The following is a 17,027-nucleotide window of genomic DNA, read 5'->3' on the forward strand; positions in this document are numbered from 1 at the left end:
TACAAAACCTTGAAAATTCACTGAAAAAACCATAGGTTATACACCATATATAGTTAGGGATTAGCATTTAAAAAACCTTATTTTATTTGCACAAAACCATTGAAATTCCATATATAGTTAGTTGCACTAACTATATATCGCGGACCCGCAATCCACTGCTAATGATGTCACATATTACATCATTCATGACATGGTCAATGACATCACTGATGACATCACTGATGACATCTCAAATGACATCACTGATGACATCACTGACATCTCATTTGACATTACTGATTACATCACTGATGATATCATTTATGTGATAATACATCTTCAGACTCTAATATAACCTTAGATACACTCAGTGTAAACAGGCACTCACAGACTGTCACACATCCATGGAGTTACTCACACACCTAGTCAGTCATGCAAAGAATCAATCACACCTCCATTTCCTCAACTATACAGTTATACACACCTTACTTATTCAAACATATACTAACACATATTTACTCTCTTATACAATCCTTGATACAAGTTCACAATGATTCATACAGCCACTCTCACATTCACTGGCTCTTATGTTCAGTAATTTATATATGTCAACTCTCACATGGAGTGTGTTTTACATATGTACTTACTTTGACATGTAGAACTGAGATATCCATTCACTCACCAATATACTCATGCACACAGTCAACTGTCCATACAGCTGTTTCTACATGCACTTTTGAACCCATACACCTAGGGAATCAACTGCTCACACATCTATGCACAGAGTTATACACCTCCCAGCCACCCACACACATACTCAGTCTCCCATACAAATACTTGGGCAACCATTCAATAACCCATATAGTTACTGATATAGCTACTGATTTAAACATGCAGCAGTTTACAGAAGAACATAAATAATGATTGCCAAATTAAGACACTTTAATCACTAACCCATGCACTCAGTGAGACACATTTAATCATTCTCTCATACAGTCAGTCATGCACCTACTAAATCCTTCATCCAGACACTTATACATCCACTCATTCTTCAATATGTAAGACATATTTTAACTTTACAGAAACATACAGTCACTGGGTGTTGTCATCAGTGATGTCATCAGTGATGTCATTTGAGATGTCATCAGTGATGTCATCAGTGATGTCACTGACCATGTCATGAATGATGTAATATGTGACATCATTAGCAGTGGATTGCGGGTCCGCGATATATAGTTAGTGCAACTAACTATATATGGAATTTCAATGGTTTTGTGCAAATAAAATAAGGTTTTTTAAATGCTAATCCCTAACTATATATGGTGTATAACCTATGGTTTTTTCAGTGAATTTTCAAGGTTTTGTAAATGCAAATTCCTAACTATATATGGTCTATAACCTATGGTTTTTTCTGTGAATATATATATATATATATATATATATATATATATATATATATATATATATATATATATATATATATATGAAATTCACTGAAAAAACCATAGGTTTCACACCAGTTATAGTTAGGAATTAGCATTTAAAAAACCTATTAAATTCACTGAAAAAACCATAGGTTTCACACCAGTTATAGTTAGCTGGAAATTTTACTGATATAAAACCATTGAAATTCCCACGTTATAGTTAGATGGACTCACTATAACTTGCGCGTGCAATGCACTGCTGATGACGTCACATATTACATCACTCATGACATGGTCAGTGACATCACTCATGACATCACTGATGACACCATCCAGTGAATGTGTGTCTTTCTGAAAAATAAATATATTTTATATATGTATATGTAAAAGTTGATGGAAGAATAAATGTTTAAATAAGTGTCTAAATGGATGGTTTTTAAAAATTGATTGGTTAACTGGCTTATTAAGACATCATCAGCAGTGCATTGCACGCGCAAGTTATAGTGAGTCCATCTAACTATAACGTGGGAATTTCAATGGTTTTATATCAGTAAAATTTCCAGCTAACTATAACTGGTGTGAAACCTATGGTTTTTTCAGTGAATTTAATAGGTTTTTTAAATGCTAATTCCTAACTATAACTGGTGTGAAACCTATGGTTTTTTCAGTGAATTTCATAGGTTTTTTAAATGCTAATTCCTTTGTATATCGAGTTTCTAACCTTTTTTTTTTTTTACAATTTGCTGTTTTTTTTAAAGTATTCATTTTTTTTTATATAATTTTTTTCTTTTGCGCTCTGGGTGCGCGCTCCGGGAAGCTTTCAGCTAAGCTCTCCGGTAAGCTTTTCTGTGAGTTCATCTGAAAGCGCACCCAGAGCGCAACTGTCGTTCGTGAAAAAAAATATGAATGAAAAGTTAATAATAATGCAAAACATTTCGTACCATACAAATAAAATTCGTTTTTTTTAATAAGGAAAATGATTATGCATTTCAGTAAAAGTTTGATGACGTCACTTCGGCGCGCAACGTAAGTGCCCTCGGAAGCGCCTACCTTCGCGGCGCATAAACGCACGCAAAAGTGCCTACGATTGCGCCACGTTTGCGCCCCGGAAGCGCCTACGATCGCGCTGCGTAAACACACCGGAAGTGCTCCGGAGCGCGCAGCGTAAACGCGTCGGGTCATGTGACCCTAAAATAACACTTTTCATTGGTTGCTAACAGTTTTTTTTTACAATTAATGAAATCCCCACCCATTTCCTTCACTTCTTCTTTCACTTTTGTGACTGAAAGACCTGCCTTTTTGCTCTTGCATATTTCTTGGATAATCATGGCTGCCAGACCATCCAGCAGTGAAGATGAGCCTGAATTCATTGATGAAGAGCCTCCTCAGCCGAAGGTCAAAGAGCATTTCATCTGGAAATTTTTTAAGTTTCCAGCAGACCAGAAAAAGGTGAATGCACCAAAAGTAGAGTGCAGGATCTGCAAACAGGTCCTGTCACGGGGTAACCCCCAAAAAAAGTACTCTTTTGGCAACTTTACCATGATTCGCCATGTGGAGAGGAGGCACCCCCAGAATTTTGCCCGGGAAAGTGTCAGGGCTCTGGCACAAGAGGTTCCCAGAGATGGGGCCTCTATATCAACCGGAGGAGCAACTTCTTCTGGGAGAGAGCAATCGCAGGAGCAGGTGGCAAACATACAACCTGCATTTAACCATGGGGTCGTCAAATGCAGATACTGCAATCAACTCCTCACCTATGGGGAGCAAAGTGTCCTGCTCATGGTTCGAGCATTGGAGAACCATCGCTGCCCTTCCCACCCCTAATTTTTTTGTTTTCTTTTTGCTCCTGTTGAGCAGTTTCCATTCCCTGTTTTTGTTCCTGTTCAGTTAAAAGAAGAAAACCAAAAGTTCTTTTCAGAACTACCTCCAATTCTCATCAAAGAGCTATATTCTTAAAAAAATGAAGAGTAAGTGAAATATAGTGCATTGATAATTGAAAGGAGAATGAGTAAAAAAGAACAGAAAGGTATGAGAGGTGAAAGGAAGTGAAGTAGGAGGAATGAAAGAAGGTGAGTGTTAGAAAAGAAAGTTATGACACAGTGAATAAACTGGAGGCCTCATTTCTGAAAAGTGACGCATCGCTACGTGAAAACAGCAATGCGTCACTTTTGTGGACGCACTCCTTATGACATTCCAGATATGTCATATTTAATATATGACTAATCAATTCGCAAGGAGTTACAGATATGTCAGTATTTCTGACGTATCTGTAAACACAAAAGTAACGCATTGCTGGAGTGCGTCACAAAAGTGACGCAACTCCAGTAATGTGTCCTTTCACATGGAAAAAGCACCATGTGAAAGGTTTGCTGTGAAGCAGGCGCAAGATTTTGGCGCAACAGCATCCTAAAAGTGACGCACTGCGTCATTATTACCAAGCTTTTTGCAGGGGAACACCCCCTCTGCATGCATTATACCTGACACTATTTTTAAAAAGTGACGCATCTAGGTACATGGGTCACTTTTTAAAACTCTGCGCCACATTATATCTGCATCAGGTATAATGTATGCAGAGGGGGCATTCCCCCGCAAAAAGCTTGGTAATAACGACGTACTGAAATCTATGAGATTTCTCTGCGTCACTTTTAGGATGCTGTTGCGTCAAAATCTTGCGCCTGCCTCGCGTCACTTTCATGTTTACAGATATGTCAGAAATACTGACGTATCTGTAACTCCTTGCAACATGATTTGTCATACATTAAATATGACACATCTGGAATGTCATAAGGAGTGCGCACAGAAAAGTGACGCATCACACCAGCAGTGTAATAAAATGTGCCACGTTGCACTATATTTAAAGGACGCAACAGCATCCTAAAAGTGACGCAGTGAAATCTCAAACATTTCACTGCGTCGCTATTACAAAGCTTTTTGCGGGGGAACACCCCCTCTGCATGCATTATACCTCACGCAGATATAATGTGGCGCTTGATTTTAAAAAGTGACCCATCTACCTAGATACGTCACTTTTTAAATATAACGCAACGAGGCACATTTTTTTACACCACTGGTGCGATGCGTCACTTTTCTGTGCGCACTCCTTATGACATTCCAAGTAACGCATTGCTGGAGTGCGTCACAAAAGTGACGCAACTCCAGTAATGTGTCCTTTCACATGGAAAAAGCACCATGTGAAAGGTCTTGCGTCAGTCTAACACCTGCTGTAAAGCAGGCGCAAGATTTTGACGCAACAGCATCCTAAAAGTGACGCAGTGAAATCTCAAAGATTTCACTGCGTCGCTATTACAAAGCTTTTTGCGGGAGAACACCCCCTCTGCATGCATTATACCTGACGCTATTTTTAAAAAGTGACGCATCTAGGTACATGGGTCACTTTTTAAAACTCTGCGCCACATTATATCTGCGTCAGGTATAATGTATGCAGAGGGGGCATTCCCCCGCAAAAAGCTTGGTAATAACGACGTACTGAAATCTATAAGATTTCTCTGCGTCACTTTTAGGATGCTGTTGCGTCAAAATCTTGCACCTGCCTCGCGTCACTTTTATGTTTACAGATATGTCAGAAATACTGATGTATCTGTAACTCCTTGCAACATGATTTGTCATACATTAAATATGACACATCTGGAATGTCATAAGGAGTGCGCACAGAAAAGTGACGCATCACACCAGCAGTGTAAAAAAATGTGCCTCGTTGCACTATATTTAAAAAGTGACGCATCTAGATAGATGCGTCACTTTTTAAATATTGCATAACAATGCGCATTTTTTTACACCGCTGGTGCGTCACAAAAATTGACGCACAGGAGGCGCAAAACTGGCAGCGCAAGGCCTTCATAAATATGGTCCTGGATTTTCCCCGTTCTTCGCCGGTGCGCGTACCATGCGCTTCCCCCGCGCAAAACGAAAAAAAAAATAAAAAATTTAATGCCCCGCAGGACCCTATTTTAGCCCCTACATCAAACCTAGGGGGTCAGAGGGGGTCTACTCTTCCCCCTTATGGTCATTTGCCCCTTTTTTTTTCAAACCCCTTGTGTCTCGATTTTACCGAGACACAAGATGGCGGCCGCTCCAGACTGTTTAGAATGTTTACAGACACCCAAGAGCCAATCAGCTTCCTGCGCGCAAGTCGCGTGTCGCGCCTGGAGCGCACTCCGGTGCGCGCACCGGAGAGCGCCTATAGATATATATATTTTTTGGCACCTAAATTACTCAAAATCCACTGCAGCACATATCTTGAGACATAGCAAAGGCACATCGGGCTACCAGTCCCTTCAATTTTGCCAAGTTTGGTGGAAATCCATTCAGCCGTTCGGGCTAAAAGTAAAATCGACCGCCCTATGGAAATTTACATGGGGAAAACGCGTTTTGGGACCCCCCTTTTATCTCGGCCCCCGCTTGACGTATCCCCCCCAAACTTTCAAGGAAGGACCGAAGCTCGACGAGGCCATTTTCAGGAAATTTTCAGGCAGATTCGTCAACCGGTGCCAAAGTTATTCCAAATAGAATTTTGAGATTTAACATTGAAAAAAATCCTAACTATAACTACCTACTGGCGACCGCCAGTAGGTAATATATATATATATATATATATATATATATATATATATATATATATATATATATATATATATATATATATACCTACAGCTTGGTCAGGTCCTTCGAAGACACATAATAGAAGGGGAGTAATTGTAAGAGGCGGCACCACTTGAAGACCGCTTACAATTGATAAACCGAGTTGCATATTCTACAAAAAGCTGAACAATATTTCCCTTGACCCGAAGGTGACATTATGGCTTGCCTGGGTAATAGACTTAGGTGGCATAGACGATAACATCCGGACACAAGCCTTCCAGAGTCGACAAGAGATAGAGATTTGTGAACGGTTCAGACTGGTACAACTGATAATCCTACATACACAGTTCATACTACTTTGGAGTCCAACTCTGATAAACAGGAAGGGGGATTTGCCACTCTGCCTCTGAAGTTGTGACCAGGAGGGTACTTTCTTCCATATCCTTTGGGGGTGCCCGATAAAACTAGGATAATGTCCCAGGTTCTGTCACTGGAGGTTCCTCCGGATACAAAATGGCTCCTTTTGGCTATAACAAGAGAGGCGTCATGGCCAAAATATCAGGAAATCCGGTTGGTAGTTGCAGTGGGGTTGGCCAAATGCAATATTGCGTGGTTGTGGGGAACATCTGCTCCCCCTTGAGTCAAAAACTTTGAGCCTGACCTGGACTGGGGCCAGAGAGCGGAACAGATGGTCTACCGGAGCAGGGGCTGCCCAAAGAAGGGAGAGAAGGTGTGGGGCAATTGGTGTAACTTTTGAGTGGGTTAAATGTTAAAAGTAGTGATGGGAAGGAGGGGATGACACTCCTGTTGAGATGGCATACTTGTTGTATGCTATGAGATGCTACTGGACATATAAACGCTGTTCCATAGATGTACTCATGTTTTTCTTTTGTCGCTCTCTGCTCTAACTGGCATGCATATCAGATGATCATCTCCATTTACTTCCTGTATTCACTGTATACTGAGCGATGTTCAAATAAAAAGAATTAAAAAAATTAAAGTATATATTCTTGAGTGCCAACATAAAATGAATTATCAGGAGCCATTCATGGGCATTTCAACAGACGCATTGGTGCTTCTTGCCGTTATTTTGCCATCGTAGTGTAATTCAAGTATTGTTCCAATTTATAGAAAAGGGAGATCTTTTAAATGCAGCATGTTTCAGGCCGATCTCCCCGCTCTATTCCTCAGTAAAGATAGCAGGCCGTATATTTGTAAATGGACTGCAAGACTAGGCAGAAGAGCATGGTATAATGTCAGATCTACAGTATGGCTTCTGTTCCGGGATTAGGACAATAGAGCAGAACCTCAACTTGAACATGCTACTTGGGAAATATGTAAACATTAAAAAGGGGAAGATTTATTTAGCATTCGTCGATCATTCATCAGCCTTTGATTGAGTTATACAAGCTAAATTGAGGACATAAATTAAGGCAATGGGGGTGGAGATACAAAATATTAGCATTTTGAGGGACTTATACTCAGGTTGTAGAGCCAGGATCAGGTATGGGGCTAATTGAGAATGTACTGAAACATTCGGTGTGGAGAGAGGGGTGCCTCATGGCACCTTCTCTGTTGTCATTATATATATAAACAGTGTGGGTGAGGAACTTGTTACAACCTCAAAAGACCTCCCACAGGCAGGAATGCGCCCCGTCCCAGCCCTCCTCTACGCCGACGAAGCCGTTCTCATGGCTCGTGCCCCTCTAGCCCTACAGTCACTGCTTACTAACTTCATTGATTATATGAAGGAACTTGGCCTCCAAGTCAACGAAACAAAAACTTTTATTATGAAGTGCGGAAAGAACAGTAGAACATGTTGAGATATAAAAATAAATGATACAAATGTTGGTTTTACTGACACCTTCTACCTGGGGATTTTATTTGATAGGGATAGTTCATGTAATAAGGCTATTGCTAATAAGAAGCTATGGTTTAGCAAGGCTTGTATGGTCCTCAAAAGCTTCGTGAGACGATTGAGCTACAACCCACCTGAGTTAATGATGACGATCTATGAAGCTAAATTCCTTAGTACAGCTACTGATAGAAAATGAATGTTTTTAATATCTTTTAGCAACCCCCAAAAGTACATTAGTGTATGTATGCCACGCCGAATTGGGTGCTCTGTTCCTCACTGATTTAATCAAGTTACAACCGATCTTACTGTGGCAAACAATTTGGACATTGGAACATACAGGCTTTAATCAAGCGATAATAGGGGACTGTCTCAAATCAAGATTATATTTAAATATCCTGTGGTCAGCTTACATACAGCGTTTCTTTTGTGAAATTGACTGCCCTGAATACTTCGAGAACCCTGAAACACTGGAGTCTATTAGTAGAAATACTTTAAAAAGGAAGGAATAACACATCTGGAAAGTCTTCGATTGATGATTGAAGCCCTCAAATCTAGTGTTTTAGAAAATCAACAGATCTTAACTACTTTTAATATGCAACCTTTTCTTAGAACTGTTTAAATTCACTGCACAGGTTTGTTTTGACTCATTTAAGATGGGATATATTTAATTGATTAACTAGTTTCTCAAATATGAATGATTGGTCAATAAAGTTGACAAACTGCCCATGCGATGCAAAGACGCCCCAGAATACAATGCATGGTTTTGTTCTGTATATTTGATAGTCAATTTAGGAAACAATATGTATTACAGATGATTAGACCATTAGGTTTTACACAGTGCCACCCTGGATACCTACTGAAAATTTTAAATTATTTGTTTTATAATTTTAAGTCTCTTTTTATTAAAGTACATGACATATTGTTGTGTGGCGTTTAGAGCTCAGAGTGAATTTTCCCCATCAACAAGAGGATTACTTTCCGACTGCTTACCCACGCACACAAATCACTCTACGACATCGGACCAGATTGCCTCAACTCTCGTCTGTCCTTCTACACCCCCGCCCGCCAACTTCGCTCTTCCAGCCAAGCCTTCGCCACTGTACCTCGCATCAACAAGACCACCATGGGAGGCAGATCCTTCTCATACCTGGCTGCCAAAACATGGAACTCACTCCCCGCGTACCTTCGCCTCACCCAGAATCACCTAGCGTTCAGAAAGCAGCTTAAAACGTGGATATTTGACAAATAATCCTCTTCCCCTTCCTAAGCGCCTTGAAACCCTCCGGGTATGTAGTGCGCTATATAAATGTTATGACTTGACTTGACTTGACATGCCCTTATTTAGGTTCAATTCACATTGCCCTAATATAGGCATAGAAATCAAGCCCTTATTTAGACATAGCCCATGCAGACCAAATACAGACATGGCTACTTCCACCCGTACCAAACGTCACAACGATTTCTTGGAAAATTGGCTTAAGCAGTTAGGGAACTTTCCTTGCTTGAATATTGATTTGTACAAGAACTCGTGTACTTTGCAAAGAACGACTATTCCCTAGGGGGTTCTTCCCTGACCTTATTATGCCTGACTTTACGTCAAACTATGGCATTCCTTAACACCTTCAAGGTATACATATACCTTCACTTGCTATAGCAAACAACAGTAGTTCGGAGCAGTTCGACTATCTACTTGCCCGACGCAGCTCGCTACAGCAAATGCCGAACAAAGCCGACCCTCTGGCTGATGCACTGATCGAGAGGCTGCCTTTCTGTCACCGAGAATCCAGCTCCAGTTTTTCCAAGCTCCCATTGCAGGGTGTTGGGAAATCGAGTCCCGAGACAGCGATACCAGACCTCCTTCATTCTAACTAAGGTATGGAGCATAGAGAAATTTTGGATAGATTCTTGGCAAAGAATACTAATCTATGCTACACACTACTTACTACTTACCGTGTACTAGACTTAGGTTAGGTATATTGGGGTAGGTGTATTTTAGAAAACACCAGTTGAGTATTTTAGTCTTTTTTATGTATGTATGTATTTTTATATGGCTTAGAAACCATACAATGCTCTTACAGTATTATTTTATAATATTGTTGTCGCTGTACGCATTATACTTTGCAGTCTGCATAACGATTGTAGTAGTTCACTTCTCTCGTTTGAGAAAGAAGACTGTTCAATAAACCTTTTTATTGAAAACACCCGTCTCTCTATTTCTCTACAAACTGTTGAAACGAAGCATGCACGATTGACTGAGTGAAATACTTATCTATTGTTTCCGCGGATCTAGAGATATATTTCTTATTCTTGGGAAACAAAGTTGTCATGTTTAAGTGGTTGTCAGAAACTAATCCCTACTGTGAATTTGAGAAAGTTTCTAGTAACCTCTGAGCTAGCTGGCATTGACTATTAAGTTTAATATATTCGATAGAGACCTAGTCGACCTCAGTCCTACAACTAATCTATAGGATATGTTATTCCAATGCGCAGAGCCTATTGGGAATATAGGAACTACACTACAATATGACACTATTTCTTGAGTATTTGGTGTTCTTTTAATTTGATTCCTGATGCTGTATTTTGCCCGTATATGTTCTCAAAGATGAGTTTGGGTACAAGGAGGAAGGTTGAAGAGGTAATGATTAGAATACCATTGGGTAATTCCATTACTCCAATTTCCTCATTCTTGTCCTTGGCCTTTCCCACCTCTATTCTCTGGAATGAAGCATTGACTGGACACTATGGGGCATATTTACAAGAGCATTGCACCATCGATGTGTCCATTTTTAGGACGCTGCAGTGTCACAATGCCCTACCCCACATTTACAAAGCAGTATTAAGCCACTTTGCATGGCTTGATGTTGCTTTGTAAATATCGTACTATTTCACACAGGTATCTGTGTGAAAGGGGTGTGCCATGGGTGTTGCTGTGGGCGTTCCACTGCAACAACCATTGCTTTTTGACTCTTTCCCAGATTTACAAGGATCTGTAAATCTGAGGCAGCGCCAAAAACTAACGCCACTGAAAAGCAGGCATTAGATTGGCACAACAAGGAGAACTACTTTTATCTCTCCTCGTCTTTGCTCTATCTATGTGTGCTGCATTCTGCTGCACATATAGAAGGAGCACATTGGCATTAATTGTTTGTGTGCAGAAAGGTTTGCCTTCCTGCACATAAACAATTGTCCCTGCAACGCAGACCTCCTTGCAACATGGTGCAAATGTGCCTGAGCAGCAGGGAATCATCCCTCTGTGTTGGTGCTAGGCAGCTTTTTTTAGCGCCAGCACAAGGGAAAACATAGGAGTGTGCCATATCCTTTTGCGTACGCGCATCCCTGCATTTTTTAAATGATGCAGTGTAGCCCAGCCGTTTCCTAGTAAATATGACCCTTGGTATTTTACACGAGGAACTGTAGAGAGGTCCAACTTATAAGAGTAAACAAATGCTTACTTGTACGCTAGAAGTGGTTGCTTGGTGGCATGGCTATTTTATGCATCAGTGGACATGTTCATTGTATGGCCGCTGGGATTTTATATGAATCCCCAAAATTCGAAGACTCAGCAAACCATACAGGAGTCGATTTCTCGCTTTCTATAACAATACTTTGTCAGACATTTCTGCTGACTCCAATACTATTGAAAGTTAGAATACATGCACTCACCCTTCAAGTACCTATAATGTTTTTTTTGTTACAGAGATCAATTCAAAATTTTAATTCATGTTCCATCATAGTGTAGAACATAGATTGAACTTCATGGGTCCTGATCAGATTTTCCCAACCAAACAAAAGCAGACTGAATTCCTATTTGCTCCCTGTTGCAATTGTGGTAGACAACTGTTGAAGATCTTATGGTGCCACAATATTCTTTGAAACATTCACAGTATCTTAATTTTACTTCTGCAATAGATCCTTGCCAGAACTTCCGCTGCAAACGAGGAAAGATATGTGAGAGAGATGAAAAAGGGACACCGGCATGTGTCTGTCAGGATATCATGTCCTGCCCTCAGACCATCAAGTTTGATCAAGTAAGTGTGCTACTGGCAAACCTATCCCGTGATTTGAGGTACCCCGCCCAATTCAGGAATTAATCTAATTTTACGAGGTGGAATGGCTGAAAGTACGTTTTTCTTCTGGCTAAGTGTATAACTTTAAAGTCAGTATTTTAAAAGATGTATGCATGATTTACAATGGCATAGTCTGTTATCATGTGTCATTCTTCTTGCATACACTGACATTAACTCCCCAACTGATTATAAGTGAACTCCCTTGCTAAAAAAAACATCCTCAACTGTGGCTCATACCATGATCACTGTTTGTACTTGTCTGGTGTTCATTCGGACAAATCATCCACCTATGTCTAAGATGGAATTGAAATATTTTGTGTGAAAGCACATCCTTTTGTAAAGTAGATGGCAGGGTTGTTTCCAAAGTGATAAGCAGCTGTCTCTTCCCCTGTAAGAAGAAGATACTATAATTGTGTATATCCTATAGAAATCTTATTAAGAATTACTATAGCACTTTTTTTCATTCTAAGTCACTAAACATTTACTAATCTTTTAAGAATGTTTTACTCGGTGTATATCTTAATAATTTCTCTCTGTGGCAAATTGATTTATAGTGATGTTTTAATATTCAACTTTATTCAAAAAGAGGCAATGATTTCGGGACAGTATTAAAACAAGAAACCAGTACACACGCCTATGGATACAGACCCAGACTAGTATAAAAACAGCTACAAGTGTACACACTTGGCCTCCCCAGATACTAGATTCACCTAGTAGCCCACCTCTTGAGAAGACACGAGGCATCCGAATCTATAACAATGATTTCAGTAGTCCTGTTACCCTTGATTATGTTGGTAGTATTATTTAGGCCCTCACTATTCATGTGCATTCTCATCATCGATCTCGTCCCCTCTCAGATATTCCTTACTAGTGGGAACCTAGAACAATACATAATAAAAAAGTAGGCATCCAACTTCAGTTTCTATTTCAAAATCATTACTATCTAGAAGGTTAATATAAAAGCAACACTCACAAATTCTCAGTCACTACCACAAAATTTTCTGTGGGGCTATAACTTAAACAGTTATGTCATGCAATGTGTGATTTGCAAAGTGTTCCTACACAAAGACATTGTGCTGCTAAAGAGCCTGACACCAGCACAACACAACATAAACCCTACAAATTACAAATGAGGAAACAGTTCCAGCACGTGTATGTTACAATAGCAAAAATATTGTCAGATTGAAAAATCATGACTTAAGTATTTTAACAAAAATATCACTTCAATGGATGCAGATTTTCTAATATTAACTCTAATGGTGCAATATTTTTATCAGCGATATTTAGGAATCAATATCTTTGTCAAGTCACGAATCTCTGGTACTATACCCCAGAACTGAATCAATTAACTTTTACTAAGGCATGGAAGGGAGAGAGAGTTCCAGATCTTGACAGCAGCCTTTGAAATGGCTCTAGCTACTTTTCTTACCAGGTTATTAGTCCGGACATGGAGTTGTGTTAAAATTGCACGATGGAATGGACTACAGCCCAGTGTAATTACCAGTCGGTGAAATAATTCATGTCATTCACCCATCACTTTTTTATTTTCCCCATGATTGGATAAAGGCTTTAACCAAGAGCACATGAAGCTGAAGTTCGATAAATTAGAGAATTTTATAGATATAGCTATCACAGAAGCCATTAAAGCAGAGGAGCGCACCCCCCCGCCCGACCGGCAAATAAAACAATAATAAAATGGGTTTTAAAGCAGTTTTATTGTTGTTTAATTTTAATCCCCAGGCTCCGCCCCTAGGACTCTGACGAGTCTTGGGGCAGATCCAGGGGATGACACTGCTGGTGGGGGAGTGGTGGGCAATCCCTTTACTGCGCATAAGGTTTTGGCCGGCCACCTCAGGCGGGCCAAACCCTCATTCACAGTGAAGCTCTCTCGAGCCCAAGCTGAATTGCTGGGGCTGGTGAGAGCAGGTACAGACTACAAGATGCCAGCGCTCAGCCACTACTTGGACACAGTGCATTCTTGGAGCCTGTGCCCAGAAAAAGGAAGAGTGCGATGCAGCGGGAGACGGCGGAGGTGTTAAGGTAAGTTTATTTTTTGTTTATTCTTTATTTTTTTCTACCCTAACCCTCCTAACCTCTCCATTTTCCTACTACCTCTTCTGGGCCGCCTCACCACTTTGGCAGGGGATGGGCCGCTACTGTATTACAGTGGAGGCTCTAGCGTCCATGTCAACCTGGAGTTCAAAATACTAGGAATCAGGGTTTGCACTGTTTTTGCTGGAGGGGGCTTAAAACCAATTGCATCCAGCCAGGTTAATGCAGTACAAGTACAAATCTCTCCGGATGTTAGTGAAGCCTCAGACTTAGTGGGTTTAATTTTAAAATGTTTGTCAACATCGAACTCTGTACAATTCACAAATAGAATTCAAACAATACAGATTGAGCTCAATGACCACTATCCCCAACTACTCAGAAGAGCCCAAACATCGGTTAGGTATCATCAGCATACATGTAAGAATATAGCCTTATATGCAAGAGGGGGTGTTCTCAGCAGCTATATATAGAAGACAAAGAGCAGAAGCGACATAAAGAAGTCAGGATGAACACGATAACTGAGTGGACATCCTGAAACATTGCTACTGATTGGAAACTGCTTAAGCAGAAAGATCTAAAACCCTCCAAAACAAGCCCTCAACTGCCTGCATCAGAGGGATTTTCAAGTAATAAGGGATGGTCAATGTTTTTGACATCTGTCAATGGATAGTGGAAAATCAGCTATTCTAAATCTCTGTTATCTATCTCCTGATGCAAGTAGGTCTTTCAGTATACACTGACAGAGGCTACCCTAGTTCTAGGGTCTGTCCTGGAGTTCACTTGAGCTGTACCAAGGATCCCTTGATTTTCTTAAAGCTATATAGTTGGCCATTACGTCATGGCAATCAAAATTGTCTGGAATTTTTATTTGGTATCTAGTGTTGGCTTTCTTAAGAACGTATAACAATTGCCTTTTCTATACAGTGGCTCCTATCCCTATTTTGAGGGAACAGTTTAGAATGTCTGAAAAGGCATCTGACTACAAAGGCTACCCGTTTGAGGATACAGTCTGGAAAGTGTTTGGTCTTCCTTCCAACATTATTCTTGGAATATCTGGTGAACAGTGAGGTGTGAAATCAGAACAGATCACTTTAGTCTTTCCCTTTAGCAAGATGCCAGCGCATATTATTATGCATTTGGACAGTTTCTTCTTCAATTAGAGCAGGAATGCTAGATACTTTGGGAAATAATAAAATGAACGTTTGAAGCTGCATGACGGTTTAGGTCAATGAAAGTGGCACATGAAGGTTGATCAGTTTGGCTTCCTTAATCACAGCAGCTTGCACTCAATTTAAGGTTTATATTCCAGTTTTGTAGTTGGGGCTTGATCCTTCCTCCATTTGCATTCTATGACACAAAACTCCTGTTTTAGTGAAGCAAAATCACTGTTGTACTTTTGGGACTTTAGTAAGCAAGCTTTAACATTCATTAAGAGCAATTTGACTATCTGATGATTGCTTCAGTTCAAGCTAGTAGTCATTTAATATGTCACAAATGATGTAATATGTGAGGTGATTAACACTGCATGGCGGGAGTGCAAGTTATAATTATCTCAGTGAACTATAACTATTGAATTTCAGTGTTTTTTCATTCGTTTTTGTGTTATTTCAGCACCTAACTATGATGTCACTTTAACCTTTGTTTGTTTTAAATTAATTTGCGGTTTTTATTTTGATCTGAGTCAGCTAACTCCCTGTTGGAATGTGGGTTATTGGTAGGGGCGAATGTTGGTCTGCCACTGGCAAAAAGGCCATTAACACATTGTAGGACTCAGCATAGGTCTTAGAAAAATATTCCTAAACTCAACCCTTGGTAACGTGGCTGCGAGCAGGCAGGCTTAGCTGCAAAGACAGGTATATAATGCATTTAAAAACACCATTTCAGTAAATATTTAAGACACAACATAAAAATTCAACACCAATTTATAACAATACAAAATATTCTTATCTTTAAAATGACACCAAAACAACAAAAATCCAATGTAGGGAACCGGAGATATGAATTATCAAAGATTTAATAAAATATAGCACTTAGAAGATTATAGCACCATATTGTGATACCTGCTCGCGATAGACCAGGCCAAAGTCAAAGTTTCAGGCCGAGCGCAATGGAGCCCTGAGCGGCTACAGCTCGCGGCATGTCCCGGTCTCAGTTTTTAATTTCACACTTAGAAACTTTTCTGGAGATTTTCTCCTCGAGGCCCCTCGAAGCTCTCAGCCAGTCCGGATTCGCTGAGGGTTTGCCGGCTTGACTTGTGACAAGGTCCCGGTCAACTTCCATGGAACGGATGTAGAACATTTCTCAAGATTGATTCAGCTGGGCAACCTTGGAATCCAGTACGGCACGCAATGGAAGGCAGGAGACTTGGCTCTCGCGGTTGCTCCCGGTTGCTCCCGGTCACCTTTTCTACGAGCGGACTTAGAAACTTTCCTGGAGCTTTCTCTGGCGGGGTCTCTTGATGCTCCTCATGTAGCCAGATCTGGTGAGGGATTGCAGGCTTCAGATTTTCTATAGACCCGGTCAATTTCTGGAAGTTGGCGCAATGGAGCTTTTAGCGGGACAAACCTGGTTGGCTTGACCGGCTCGTGGTTGAAGGCACGCGTCCTGGCTGGCCAGATTGGGCTGGTCCTTCTATGGAGCTTTTTTTCAAAGTTGGTCCAAAGATCTCCAAACTTCTTTAACTTCTTCCTGAAGTACCTCAAGGGGTCCCAAAGTGTCTCAAACTCACTCCAAGGGTCTGGAAGCTCCAAGATGGTCTTTGAAAGTTGAGGACTTCAGTTCCTACAATCCACTGGTACAAAATCCTTACAAATCCACTAATGGTTCTCCATTTAGTTGGTGATGTTCCAGATGAGCTCTTTTAACCTGTAGCTTTCAGGGAGTCCAAACTTTAGTTCTTGTTCCGCAAGATGATCCACAGGGCTGTAGTTTCAGATGGTGCAGTCTTCAGAGGTCAGGCCTTAGAACTTCTTGCACAGCAAAACTTCTCAACAGGGCACTTCTTGCTTCAGTAAGTTTCAAGTGGTAGATCTGGAGGGCTCTGCCCCTCTC

General features: G+C 40.5%; 1 protein-coding gene across 1 annotated transcript in view; it reads left to right on the forward strand.

The window, feature by feature from the left end:
* The window catches only part of LOC147727586 (uncharacterized), a 335,530-nt gene that overhangs the window by 219,665 nt on the left and 98,838 nt on the right, over window positions 1–17,027 (forward strand). The window contains exon 6 of the mRNA XM_086963650.1: window positions 11,767–11,885. Within this exon, the coding sequence (XP_086819776.1) occupies window positions 11,767–11,885 (119 nt within the window). The remainder of the gene's footprint in view (window positions 1–11,766; window positions 11,886–17,027) is intronic.

Source organism: Lissotriton vulgaris, chromosome 3_1 (genome assembly GCF_964263255.1).
Source record: "Lissotriton vulgaris chromosome 3_1, aLisVul1.2, whole genome shotgun sequence".
Taxonomy (NCBI): domain Eukaryota; kingdom Metazoa; phylum Chordata; class Amphibia; order Caudata; family Salamandridae; genus Lissotriton; species Lissotriton vulgaris.